General features: G+C 53.0%; 2 protein-coding genes across 3 annotated transcripts in view; both read left to right on the forward strand.

Annotated features, from left to right (window-relative positions):
• Nucleotides 1–718: 718 nt before the first annotated feature.
• On the forward strand, nt 719–12738 carry ulk1b (unc-51 like autophagy activating kinase 1; the record flags this gene model as incomplete). Of its 2 annotated transcripts, none has more annotated exon segments than XM_042337580.1 (24): nt 719–751; nt 1022–1058; nt 1160–1333; nt 2801–2874; nt 3273–3374; nt 3520–3578; nt 3945–4027; nt 4174–4224; nt 4338–4426; nt 4551–4710; nt 4953–5013; nt 5124–5207; nt 5783–5965; nt 6091–6218; nt 6817–7052; nt 7208–7371; nt 7818–7933; nt 8105–8242; nt 8624–8817; nt 9175–9353; nt 10396–10514; nt 10973–11130; nt 11676–11811; nt 12246–12738. In XM_042337580.1, coding segments are annotated over 24 exon segments (2814 nt in total), but the record flags the coding sequence as incomplete, so codon positions are not given.
• Nucleotides 12377–12738, forward strand: part of pus1 (pseudouridine synthase 1) — a 3624-nt gene continuing 3262 nt past the window's right edge. Inside the window, exon 1 of the mRNA XM_042337376.1 lies at nt 12377–12391. Within this exon, the coding sequence (XP_042193310.1) occupies nt 12377–12391 (15 nt within the window). The remainder of the gene's footprint in view (nt 12392–12738) is intronic.

Consider the following 12738-nt stretch of genomic DNA (forward strand, 5'->3'; position numbering starts at 1 on the left):
TCTTATAATTTAGAAATATTTGAAGAAGAGAAATATAAAAGGGGAGCAGAGAAGGCAAGGAATTGGGAGGAGAGCAGAGAGATCCATTGGGGGACGTGGCTACATGGGCCCAATGGCCTCGGCCTGAGCTGCAATTTCCATGATTCTAATGAATTACCAGTGAGTCAGTCACCACAAATATGCGGAGAGCAGCTGACGGAGATGGTATCAAAATCTCTTGAAACTGCTACTCCAGGAGTGAGCTAACGTGATCTAATTATAGGATCTGAGGCCTGGGATCCCCTGGATTATGATTACCTGCTGGTTCTATTTTTATATCAAATCATCTCTGTGTCTAATTTATTAAACTACTGAAACTGATGCGAGATTAGGAGAGGTACCTTAGAAATCCTCTCCTGACTCTTGCGTGGAGCTGGGATGTCGTGAGTTACACTTTGGCCTTTGACACGTTGGTACTTGAAATCCCTGACACAGTGGGTGACCATCTTCTCAGGATGTTGGCTAGAATCAATCTGAGACCAGTTTCAACTCTTGTTTCTTGCGTGTGTAGGGTTCGCAGCACAAAAATGCCCATAATTTAGCACCGATTCGGTTAATTCCCCACCCAGAGGGTTGTTAGAACATGATTCTGTACTGAACGTACAGTCAGTTGTTGTGAAATATCATTTGTTGAATCTATTTCAGAGCCACACTTCCTGATCATTCCTCTCTCTTGCAGGAGATGACAAACGCTGTGTATCTGGTCATGGAGGTGAGTATGCCTCTGACCTCTTTTCTTTTCCCACGCTATTACAGACAATATGATAAAAAAAATAATAATTTGGTCACTCAATCCACGACTGTTTGTGGGACACTGCTGTGCGCAATTGGCAGCCGCAATTCGCCCACAAATATACAGTCAAATCACTTTACAATATAACCTGTGAAACGCTTTGAGACGTCTCGAAGATGTGATAAGGCGCTGTTTCAAATGCAAGGATTATTATATCTTCTTCTCATTTTGACGTTGTGTTTTTTTTAGTACTGTAACGGAGGTGACCTGGCTGACTATCTGCATGGTGAGTGTCCTAAGATTTGATGTTGGGCCAGTGGGGGGCAGGGGAGGGAAGGGGGGTGGGGGTCATTCCCCACTGTGTCTCACTGCTGGTTTGCTTTGCAGTGAAAGGCACCCTCAGTGAGGACACCATCAGAGTTTTCCTCCAGCAGATCGCGGGAGCGATGAAGTTGCTGCACAGTAAAGGCATCATCCACCGGGACCTCAAGCCACAGAACATCCTCCTGACGTGTGCTGGAGGCAGGAAGTCCAACCCCAGCACCATCTGCATCAAGATCGGTGAGACCCCAGCTCCTCCGTGCCCCGGCCATTGGAGAGCTCTGCTCATTGCTGCGTCCACCTGCGACCTGATGCTTGAAGGGTTAAAGTTATTCGTAAAGAAATTTAAAAAAAACTCTTGTAAAGAAATACAGAGAAACTTGACTACATTTTAGAGACATAGAAACAGGAGTAGGCTATTCAGCCCCTCAAGCCTGTTCCACTATTTTATAAGATAAATAATAATAATAATTCTTGAATTTGATATAGCGCTTTTCACGTCTTCTCGACGTCTCAAAGCGCTTCACAGAATAGACTGTAAAGTGAATGGACTGTATATTTGTGGGTGAAACGTGGCAGCCAAATGCGCACAGCAATGTCCCCACAAACAGTTGTGGATTGAAGTGACCAATTTTTTTTTTTTTTTTTCTTGAGGGATTATTATCAGGCGTGTGTGTGGAGTAAAGAAACTCACCCAAGGTTTGGCACTGCCGGGAATCGAACCCAGCTCTCTCGCTTGCGAGGCGAGTGCTCTAACCACTGAGCTGCAGGACTCCTAAGATCATGGCTGATCTGTACCTCAAGTCCAGTTACCCACCCACTGGCCCCATATCCCTCAATATCCTGACCTAACAAATATCTATCTACCTCATATTTCTTGGAAATGTGGATCTAGCATCCACAGCCTTTTGGAGAGAGCTCCATATTTCCGCTACCCGTTGCCTCCGTTCCTCCGGGTCTGGCCTCCTCCTCATCCCCCGAGTCCTCCGCTCCACCCTCGGCGGCCGTGCCTTCAGCCACTCCGCCCCGAGGCTCTGGAACTGCCTTCCTCACTCCCTTTGTCTCGCTCCCTCCCTATTTCCAGGTCTCTGCTGAAGACCTTTCTTTTCGACCGGCCTTTGATCACCTTCCCACCCCTCCCCCTGGCTCGATCCCGGGATCTGTTACTGTAAAGCGCTCTAAGACGCCGTCTGGCGTGGAGGGCGCTATATAAATCCAAGTTGTTGTTGTACCCTTTGGGTGAAAAAACTGCCTCCTAATCTCACTCCTAAATGGCCTAGCTCTAATTTTAAGATACGTCTCCTTGTTTTGGATTCCCCCAATAGGATAAATAGTTTATCTGTATCTACCTTATCGAATCCCTTTATTATTTTGAAACTATATTTTGTCATGGTTGAAGGCACAGTAAATCCTACGTGGAATTTGGGCAGTAATGAGCGGGTTCCAGATCCCATGGATGTCACTCTGGTTCTGAGTTGTTATGATTATTATGATATTCTGTCTGTGATGTTACATATTCAGACTAACTGTCGTCAGCAGTTCTTTACTCCACACCAGAGAAATAGGATCTGAAGTAATTAACTCCACGAACCTTCGCATTGAGAGCAGGATGTCAGTGGGGCGGGGTGGTGTGAAGCTGCTGTAATGTGACTCAGTGGTTGTGTCGCTATTACTCTAACCTCTCTTTTCCCTTTTGTTTTCAATCAGCTGATTTTGGTTTTGCTCGATATCTGCAAAGCAACATGCTAGCAGCAACTCTGTGTGGGTCTCCCATGTACATGGTGAGTGGCCGGATGTGCTGTAACAAACATAATATAACAAAAGCTTTACGTGTGTCTCAGCAAAGTGCTGACCGGGGCAAAGCTGTCTGGCCCGAGCTCCAGTATCACTGAGCCAACCAGCAGTCGTGACTGATAACATCTGACGCAGAGCTGGATTAAGCAATGAACAGCAACAGCAAAACTACATTTGTATAGCGGCTTTCACATCGGGCGGACGACCCAAGGCGCTCGGTCCCAATAAACTTGGTAAACCATGGCTTAGCACCTCGAGGTCTGAGGGGCCTCTGGTACGGTTGGCACCTTAACCTCACGCTCAGGCAGCTCCGTAAGCATGACTCCCTTTAGACAGCGGCCGTTTCTGTCTTGAGCAGCTCGAGCTTCTGTTGCTTTCTCCTTAGGCCCCAGAAGTCATCATGTCGCAACATTACGATGCGAAGGCTGATCTTTGGAGCATCGGAACCATGGTGTATCAGTGCCTGACCGGCAAGGCCCCTTTCCAGGTGGGTCGGAGCGAGGAGGGGTACACGTGTGCCTGTCACCCCTCGTAGCCGCCATGTACAGAGTCATTTCACTGCGTGTTGGTGCTCATTCTCTCCCTCTCTCTCTCTCTCTCTCTCTCACTCACTCACTCTCTCTCTCTCTCAGGCCAACAGCCCTCAGGACCTCAGACTCTTCTATGAGAAAAACAGGAACCTAACACCAAAGTAAGTTTGTCGTCCTAACAAATCTTTCGTGCATTTAACGGGGGCTGAAACTATCTGGTGTGTCGCAACGCAGCATCGCTGCTCCGCGCGACCACATCATAGGATCGTCGAAGGGTGCGTCCCCTGCGCCTGCGTCCCGAGGAATTTAGCCATCCAGCATAGGTGAGGAGTCAAACTAATACGTGGGATTGCGCTCTTTATGGAGCCGGGCACACACAGCAACCACAAATTAGATATCAGGTTAGATAGCGCCTTTCACATCGGGAGGACGTCCCCGATACTCGGGCTCTGGCTGCGGACGGGGAGCAATGGAGGAAACGGGGCGTTGAGGTTTAATTCTCTGGCCGGTCTTTTTCTTGCTGACAGCATTCCCAGAGAGACGTCCAGCGACCTCCATAACCTGCTGCTCGGCCTCCTGCAGCGCGATCATCAACAGCGCATGGAGTTCAGTAAGTGATCGTCCCCCTCTCTGTTGCCCCCCCCCCCCCACCTGGTCTTCCCCTACTCCTCCTCCCCCTCTCGCTACCCACCACACCTCGCGCCCCCACCCCTCGGCTTCCTCTCCCTGCGTCAGTAACTGTGGGTCTTTTTGCAGGTGAGTTTTTCCACCACCCGTTCCTGGAGATCAGCACGTCACTGAGGAAATGTAAGTGAAAGGAGGGGGGGGGGGTGGAGGGTTCCTGAATTTCCCGCGTTCCGTCACCGCATTGCGTCGCCCGTGCGGACGCTCTTGACGTTGCCTTTTCCTGCGTTCTCCAGCGGCTCCGGTCCAGATGCGGTCAGACCCCGGCTCAGCCTCCGGCAGCTCCTGCAGCAGCTCCTCCACGTCCCACTTGGCTTCACCCCCGGTGAGTAACCCGCGAGCGCGTCAGAGGCTCCGGCTGTCCCGAGGGGCCGGTGACGGCAGGGGGCGGGGGGGGCGCCCGGAAGCCCTTGCCTTTCGTTGTCTGATGACCATACGTTGTGCGGCAGAACGTTTCGCTGTGCGGAGCCCAACAGCTGAGCGACAGGACCCTGGCTCCCCCCACGCCCGCCTCTCCCGGCTTCCTGCTGAGCTCCACCGACAGCGGCAAGAACTCCGCCTGCGACATTGACGATTTCGTGCTTGTGCCGTACAGCAGCCAGGTCCCCGGTCAGTGTCCGAGGGGGAGGGGAAAGCGGTGGGCGAGGGCACTGGGGAGGGGGTAGGTGAGGGGGAAGGGGGAATGCGAGGGGGAGGGAGTAGGCGAGGGGCTGGTGAGGAGTGGGAGGGTGAAGGAAGGGTCCGACGAGGGGGGTGAGGCTCCAGCGAGGAGGGGGGCGGGGGGGGTGGGGGAGGTATTGTTCTACGTTGGTTGCACTGTAGAGAAGCTGAGTTTTGCTGTTCGATGGCAGGTGACCTGGCGGAGGGCGTGGACGAGGAAAGGACCGCGGGGGACAGCTTGGTGCTGAGCGGGTAAGTGTCGCGATTCAGCGGTGAGAAGAATTCACCCCTGCCCCACCCCACCCCCGCCGCTGTGTTGCGCAGGACGTTGCCAGCTCTAATCGGCCTCTTGTGTTGAGCAGGTCTCTGCTGACCTCGGCGGGAATGGAGAGTCGGGGCCCAATTTCCTCATCCTCAGCGTCCAGCTGTTCCTGCAGCCCATCTGGGTAAGCGCCCGTCACTCGGGGCAGTGCCCCGGAGCGGGTGGGGTTGGGGGACGGGGGGGAGCGGTGTGGGATCTGGGCGGAGCTGGGGGTGGGGCCGAGGAAGGGGTGTGGGGCGGGGAGGAGTGCGAGTCCTTCTGCCCTGAGCTGAGTCTGGGGTCGGGGGGGTGGTGGGGGGGCGGTGGTTGCAGTTAAAATTAGCTTCAGTTCAGCTGCAGATTGTGCACGACTGAGCCGGAAAGCTGCTCGGAATTCTCCGTGTGAAGCTCGGCAACGGGCACAGGCAGCGCCTGGATCGGGAACGCCGTGTCCGGGTTGGGGGGTGAGGGTGGGGGGTCTGTGTGAGGCCCAGCAACCCTCCTGGCTACTCGTCCCTGGGATTCCTGATCATTTAGTTGTCGAGGTCTCGGCCTCGATGGCGGAAAAAAAATTGGGGAGAATTATTGGAGTTAATTTGAGATACATTTCACTTAAATGTTCAGACAACGTTGCCCAGTAAAGGGATTTTAAGGCTGGGGCGTCGGGGGGGGGGGGGAGGTTGTTGTCGTTGTTGATGGCTGTGTTTCTACGCTTCCCAGCACGTCTGTCAGTGCAGAGGATCCTCAGACAGCAACTCCTTATGACAAACCTTCTCCCTGTAGACGGACGAGGACACTTGGCAGTTACGGAGAGTCAGTTCCAATACCGGTCCCAACCCAACTCCACAACTTCCAGCGGATCGAAGAGAACTTGCAGTCACCCAAGCAGAGCCTTTCTCCCAGGTCAGTGACTGAGCCTCGATACTGAGCGCTGGCGGTGTGAGCTGGTAGCATCCTTAGCGTGCCGTTAGCGTGTTGGTGTGCTGGCGGGTTGTCCTCTTATTGACGTCCTGTGCTTTTCAGATCAGGATCGGGATCAGGCCGGGAATCTACTGCCCAGGTTTCCAGCCGAGCTGGAATCTCGCCTCCTCAGGGCTCCTTTGGGCTCGGAAACTACTCTGTGGGGTCTCAAAGGTGTGCCCGACCTCACTCCCAGGTAAGGTTCGGCACAGTCGGGTGCAGGATTTTCAGGTCTGATCGCTTTCACATTCCGTCAAGTGATTGCATGGCCACCCGAGCTGGTGTTCACTTCACCTTTTACTGTCATCAAAATACTACCGCTAATGACAGTAATAATCCTTCCATCTTCGAGACGTCTCAAAGCGCTTCACGGGATACACTGCAAAGTGAATTGACTGCGTCTTTTGTGGGCCAAACGCAGCAGCCGATTGCGCACGGCAGCGTCCCCCACGAACAGCCGTGGATTGAAATGACCAAAGCCATAATAAATTGCTTTTACTTGACCAAAATCAGAGCAACAGAATTCCTGCCTTCAACCCCTCACCCCGGCCTGTGGTCGCAGCATTGTCCATTCTGTCGGATGTTAATGACGCCTTGACAATGTTTGGAAAAGAGAAGGGGAGTTCCTCCCGGTGTCCTGGCCGACAATCCCTGGATTTGTCGCTGACTCACTTCCCGGCCGGGGCTCAGGACACGGGCTGCTGACGGACACGGCGGGCGATTTGGCTCTGGGTGGACTGGGACGGGGAAACTCGGAACCGGGTGGAACCGTAACGTTTTCTTTCGTAACACAGGAGCAGAGACGGATCAGCTCGCCCTGCGTTGCAGACTGCACAGCGCTCCCAATCTCTCGGCCCTGCCTGCCACGCAGCACAGGATTAAGAAGCAGCGTTCCGAGCCTGCCGTGACGCAGTACGGATACGCCCGGGGGCCTGGGCTGGTGCCGTGCAGACCGATGCCATCCTGCTCCAAGCTCTGTGAGTTAATGCAGAGGAGCCCGCTGCCGACCATCATTGGTTCCCCGACCAAGGTATCGCACCCACAGGCTTTGTGTGACTGTTCTGTCCAGTCACAGGCAAATAATTCGCTCGATACGGGGGCTGGGGTGGGGGGTAGGGCACGGGCTTGGGGACCGGATGGTACGGGGGCAGGCGGGGCAGTAATGATGCTTTCCTTGCTTCCTAGGCCATCTCCCCGTTCGAATTCCCGATCGTACCGAGCTCCCACAATCTGGTCCGAATGTTTGCACATCAGGTGCTCGCTCCCGCTCCCACCGTGCCCGACCCGGGAGAGGCACCGCGCCTGCTGGCCGAGCACCGCACATCTCAGGAGGACGTGACGCTCGGCAGGCAAGTCGGCGGCAGACGCGAACCACGCACGCGTCCCTCGCGACCATTTCCTCCCCCCCCCCCCCGGCGTTAAACGCGGCGCCTTCGGGAGGCGAAGGGAGACCGTCGGGGAGGGTCGATCGAGCAAAAACGCTTTGCAACCGGAATGCAATACATTGTGTCTGTGGATCGCGTGAAGCTCGTGACGCGCGCAAAAAAAATGCTCCCCAAACTTTGTAACGGTCCAAATATCTTTATCCCAGGATGTTCTCCCGCTCGAGGACCCTGGTGTGAGTGAGGGAGGGAGGCAAGGAGGGAGTGAGTGAGGGACTGAGGGAGTAAGTGAGTGAAGGAGGGAGTGAGTGAAGGACTGAGGGAGTAAGTGAGGGAGGGAGTAAGCGAGTGAGTGAGTGAAGGAGGGAGGGATGGAGGGAACGAACGACTGGGTAATGTTTCTGTTTCTGCAGGTCGCCGAGCGCTGGCAAACTGTCCGACCTGTTGTTGAAAGCTGCTTTTGGAGATCAGATCCCAGACACGGACGGCAACAAGAGTCAGAAACCAGAGAGACCAACGGATGGAATGGGTTACGTGCTATAACAATCGGCAGCGGGGTGATGGGGGGGGTTGGTGTCTGGAGTTGGGGGTAGAGTGGCCGGAGGGTGGGGGGATGGGAGGGGGTGGCCCGAGGTGGGGGAGGGACACCTGTTGATGTGGTCTCTATAGCTGATGTTGTCCGCCTGCTGTTCTATTGCAGCCCCAAAATGTCCTCAAGCGGCGACCGTGTGCTCAGGGGCTGCTAGTCGGGCAGGCAGTCCGGTACCCGTGGTGTTCACTGTGGGGTCACCTCCCAAGGGAACAACCTCCGCCCAACCCAACACAAGAGCGTTCTCAGGTATTTGTACGTTCATCTGTGCGCGGTGGAGCTGTAACTCCCGGTTCATAGAATCATAGAATCGTACAGCTCAGAAGGAGGCCATTCGGCCCCTCATGCCCGTGCTGGCTCTTGAAAGAGCTATCCAAATGTTCCCCCCTCCCCCCGCGCTCTCCCCGTAGCCTCTTGTTGCACTTTTGTGGCTTGTGAGTTCTTCCAGAGTCTCAGCGTTAATGAATGGGAATGTCAGACTCGAGCTGTGTGTTGGTCGGTCTCCCTCCCTCCCTCCCTCCCTCGCTCGCTCGCTCGCTTACTCACTCACATGTGCTGCAGCTTATCGGCCACTTATTGGTTTGGGAATCGCTCGCTCGACTTACAGCTCTTCTTGTCTTGTCTTTCCAGTTGGCTCCACCGGTTGGGCCAGCTGCCTGGACTGCGGGGGTGGGCGATGCTCCTCCCGAGCTCCCGGAGCACCCCCCATAGTCAGCGACGGTCTCCTCAGCCTCCGCCTCGTTTACACAGACGCCCTGGCCGCAAACATGGAGACCATGGTGACCTTTGAAGCCCCAGAACTGCCCGAAGAAACACTAATGGAGGTGAATGTTCCCGAGGGGACGCTGCACGTGAGAAGGCGCCGTGTAACACGCTCGCGGTGGTCGTTGTCGCGAGGAACGTTTTTCGTTTGAGTCAAAACTTTGGCGCAAGGAAACGAGAGCGTAAGAATTTGCTCGGAGAAGGAAGACCCAAGGTCCACCCAGTTCACCATCCGCCATCCTGGGCAGTCACTTGACAACGTGTCTCAAAGTGTATCCTATTTCTAGCAGAAATCTATCTTAATTTGTTCTGGAAATAAATGACATTTTCTGCTCACACTCGCGAAAATGTTTCAGCTGGGACGGGCTCCGCGTGTACTCACATGTAGTCCTTTTTGTCCTCTGTACACCGTACAACAGCAGGAACACACCGAGATCTTGAAGAACCTGCGCTTCACGCTGGTGTTTGTCAGCTGCGTGATGGAGATCGCGGACGCGAAGGGCAGCTCCGCGGAGATGTGCAGCTCCGTGGCTTCTGGGGGTCGGCTGCAGGACAGCGAGGTGATGGATCAGATCAGTCTGCTCAGCAGAGAGTGGAGGTGAGAGACGCGCGCGCTCTCCTCTGCCCACATTGTGGAGTCCTGTAGCTCAGTGGTTAGAGCACTCGCTTTGCAAGTGAGAGACCTGAGTTCAATTCCAGGCACAGGGCGAAACCTTGGGCAAGTTTCCTTACTCCACACAGAGCCTAATAATAATCCCTCCAAAAAACAAAAACAATAATAAATTGGTCATTTTCAATCCACGACTGTTTGTGGGACATTGCTGTGCGCAATTGGCTGCCGCGTTCGCCCACAAATATACAGTCAATTCACTTTACAGTGTGTTCTGTGAAGCGCTTTGGGACGTCCTCCCGACGTGAAAAGCGCTATATCAAATGCAAGGATTATTATTATTATTATTATTAAACCTACGAATTATCCTGTCCTGTCCCCGTGGGCGGGGAGGGGAGGGGAGGGGGAGGGCGGCAGCAGTCACCAGTCTGCTTAGAAACATTCCTTTCCTGGGGCAGAGCAGTAAGGAGGAGTCCGGCTGGTGCAGGGAAACGACCTTCGTGAGGAGGGGGAGAGAAAGTCCAAGCAACTTGCACTGTAAGCAGAACCTTTTATTTTGCGTCACGTCTCAAACCACTCGACTGACGCAGAGCGGAGCAGTGAGCGTGGAGGGGAGGAGGGGACCCGAGGCACGGTCAACGGGTTATGCCTTGAAGATTGGAAGAGAGGGCACAAACGCTGCGGGATTTGGGGAGGGAGTTCGGGGGAGCGGGGGGAGATGAAAACCCGGCCATTAACGGCGAGGGACAGGGATATGCGGTGATCTTTGCCGCGCGATTTTAAACCTAACCCTGCCATTGACCATTGTTGATATGTTTACGAACCGGGATGACCTGTTCTCTCCCCCACAACCCCCCCCACCCCCTCACGGCAGTAAATTAATTGACAGACAGAGACCACCCCCTTCCCTTACTTGATATGGTGACAAAAAACAACCAACGTCACGCCTCACGTCTCTGTAAATAAAGAGAGCGAAGGTAACTTGTGCCTCACCGAAGGTCACCAAACCTCCTCCTTAATGTCTCCGCAGCTTCGCTGAACAGCTGGTTCTCTACATGAAAGTGACAGAGCTGCTATCCTGTGCCCTGGACACCAGCCGCATCCACATCAGATCCGGAAAGCTCTACCCGTCGGCTGCCGTCAAACAAGGTGTGAGACGGTCCCAACAACAGTTTGTGTCTAACTCTAGTGTGACATGGTCTGCAATGCCCTGCCCGAAAGGGTAGTGGAAACAGATTCACTAACGACTTTCAAAAGGGAACTGGATCGGTACTTGAAGAGGAAACATTTGCAAGGGATATAGGGAGAGCGCGGGGGAGTGGGACTGATTGGGTAGCACGATGGGCCGGATGGCCTTCTTCTGTGCTGTAATATTCTACGATTCTATGACACAGACGCTGGCCCAGCTCTGAAGAACATTAATGCCTATCCCAAGTTATTGTTGGTCGGCGATGACTGAATGAGTGGGGCATCGGGTTAGAAATCCTGTGAGATCCTGAAGAGGAGAATAATTAGTCAAACTTCGTTAATACTGTCAAGAGTCTCGGTTTGGATTGGAACTAACCCTGATTTTAGATTGAAATAACAAACCGTTTGTGTTTTGTCAGTGGTGAAGAAGTTGAACGAGCTGTACAAGGTGTGTGTGACCTTCTGCCAGGGTCTCAGTACTCGTCTTCAGCGCTTCTTCCTGGACAAACAGCGACTGATGGACCGAATCAACAGCATCACCGCTGAGAAACTCATCTACAGCTACGCCGTGCACATGGTACAGCCCCAACACGGGCAGGATACAAGGGCTCTGGGGTGGGAGAGCGGGGGAGACTCAGGCTATTGGGTGGGAGTGGGAGCCCCGAGTTATTGGGGGAGGAAACGGTTTGTGTGTCCTTGCTGGTGCAATGCTAGCATGTTTCTGCTGTGTCCTGTGTTCGTGAAGCACTTGACAAGGTTCGTTAAAGTCCATGTCCTGAAAGTGCTACATCACAAAAAAAATAATAATTTGCTCACTCAATCCACGACTGTTCGTGGGGACACTGCTGTGCGCAATTGGCTGCTGCGTTTTGTCCACAAAAATATACAGTCAATTCACTCGATGAAGTGCTTTGAGGCGTCTCAAAGATGTGATAAGGCGCTAGATCAAAGGCGAGGATTATTATTGTTATTACGTGAAAGGTGCAGGTTAATTGTTGCTCTGAATGTTCTTGGCGATATTTTCTGGTACGGATATTTAGGAGCATTACAGCTGGCGTGAGTGATGAGCTGGTTTCAGTGGCTCCAGGTTTGCAGAGTAATTTTGTGCGCTGTTGTGACTAGGTACAGGCAGCAGCGTTGGATGAGATGTTCCAGCAGGCGAGGGACTATGTGCAGAGATACCACAAGGCACTGCTGCTGATGGAGGGTCTGACCCAGATCATCACAGACCAGGCAGACGTGGACGCCATCAGCAAGTGTAAGCCATCACGATCTTGTCGCTGACCCGACTGATCTTCACTTCCATTTCGAATCGGTATTCTTTTGAAAGCTTTTGAGACGTGAATTGATTTTACACGAATGTCGTGTTGTATAACAACACTAGTCATTCCCACAAAATATACACTCGTGCATTTCGTCCACCAAATACACGGTCACTACACTTTACAGTATATTCTGTGAAGCGCTTTGAGATGTCTCGAAGACGCGATGAGACGCTATATCAAATGAAAGGATTATTATTATAGTTGTGCATCACTGAAATACCTGGAACTTTACTTCGGTATTGGTTTGACATCAGCCAGTGAGAGACTGTCTCAGTTCCTAGGCTACACGGTCTCAGGTTTGGACACGTACTCCCCGCTGATTTTTGCTCCTGAATAAGACGACGTTTTCTTTTTTTTCTTCTTTCAGGTAAACAGTGCATTGAGCGGAGACTTTCTGCCCTGCGGCCCGGTTTGTGCGCGTGAGACGTGCGGTTTACAGTCCTCTGTAGAGCCCCAGTCTCTCCCAGTGTCAGCCTCCAAAGATGGGGCTGCCTGAACATGGATACAGTTATTGTCTGTGTCTCCCTTTGATATTTCTTGGAAGAACTTTTGGCAGTTCTTAATAAGACATTTGACGGGACATGAAATGAACAGACGTGTTGGGCTGACCGGGCCCCTGTCCGCCTATTTCTACGATCCCTGATTGATATCGTCTTGAACTCTACGGGATTGCATTCTGAACCAGATACGAAGCAGACACATACACTGCTCCAGAGACTGGATGTCAGCCAGACATGCGTAGTAAAGTTTACTGGTATATTTCATCAAACGCTGCCTTGAAGCACTTTCCTCACTTTTTCTGGTGTGAGTCAAACAAGAAGCTACACGGAGGTCACTTTATAATCTATTGCTTTGTAGTC

Source organism: Callorhinchus milii, unplaced genomic scaffold (assembly GCF_018977255.1).
Source record: "Callorhinchus milii isolate IMCB2004 unplaced genomic scaffold, IMCB_Cmil_1.0 Scaffold8, whole genome shotgun sequence".
Taxonomy (NCBI): Eukaryota; Metazoa; Chordata; class Chondrichthyes; order Chimaeriformes; family Callorhinchidae; genus Callorhinchus; species Callorhinchus milii.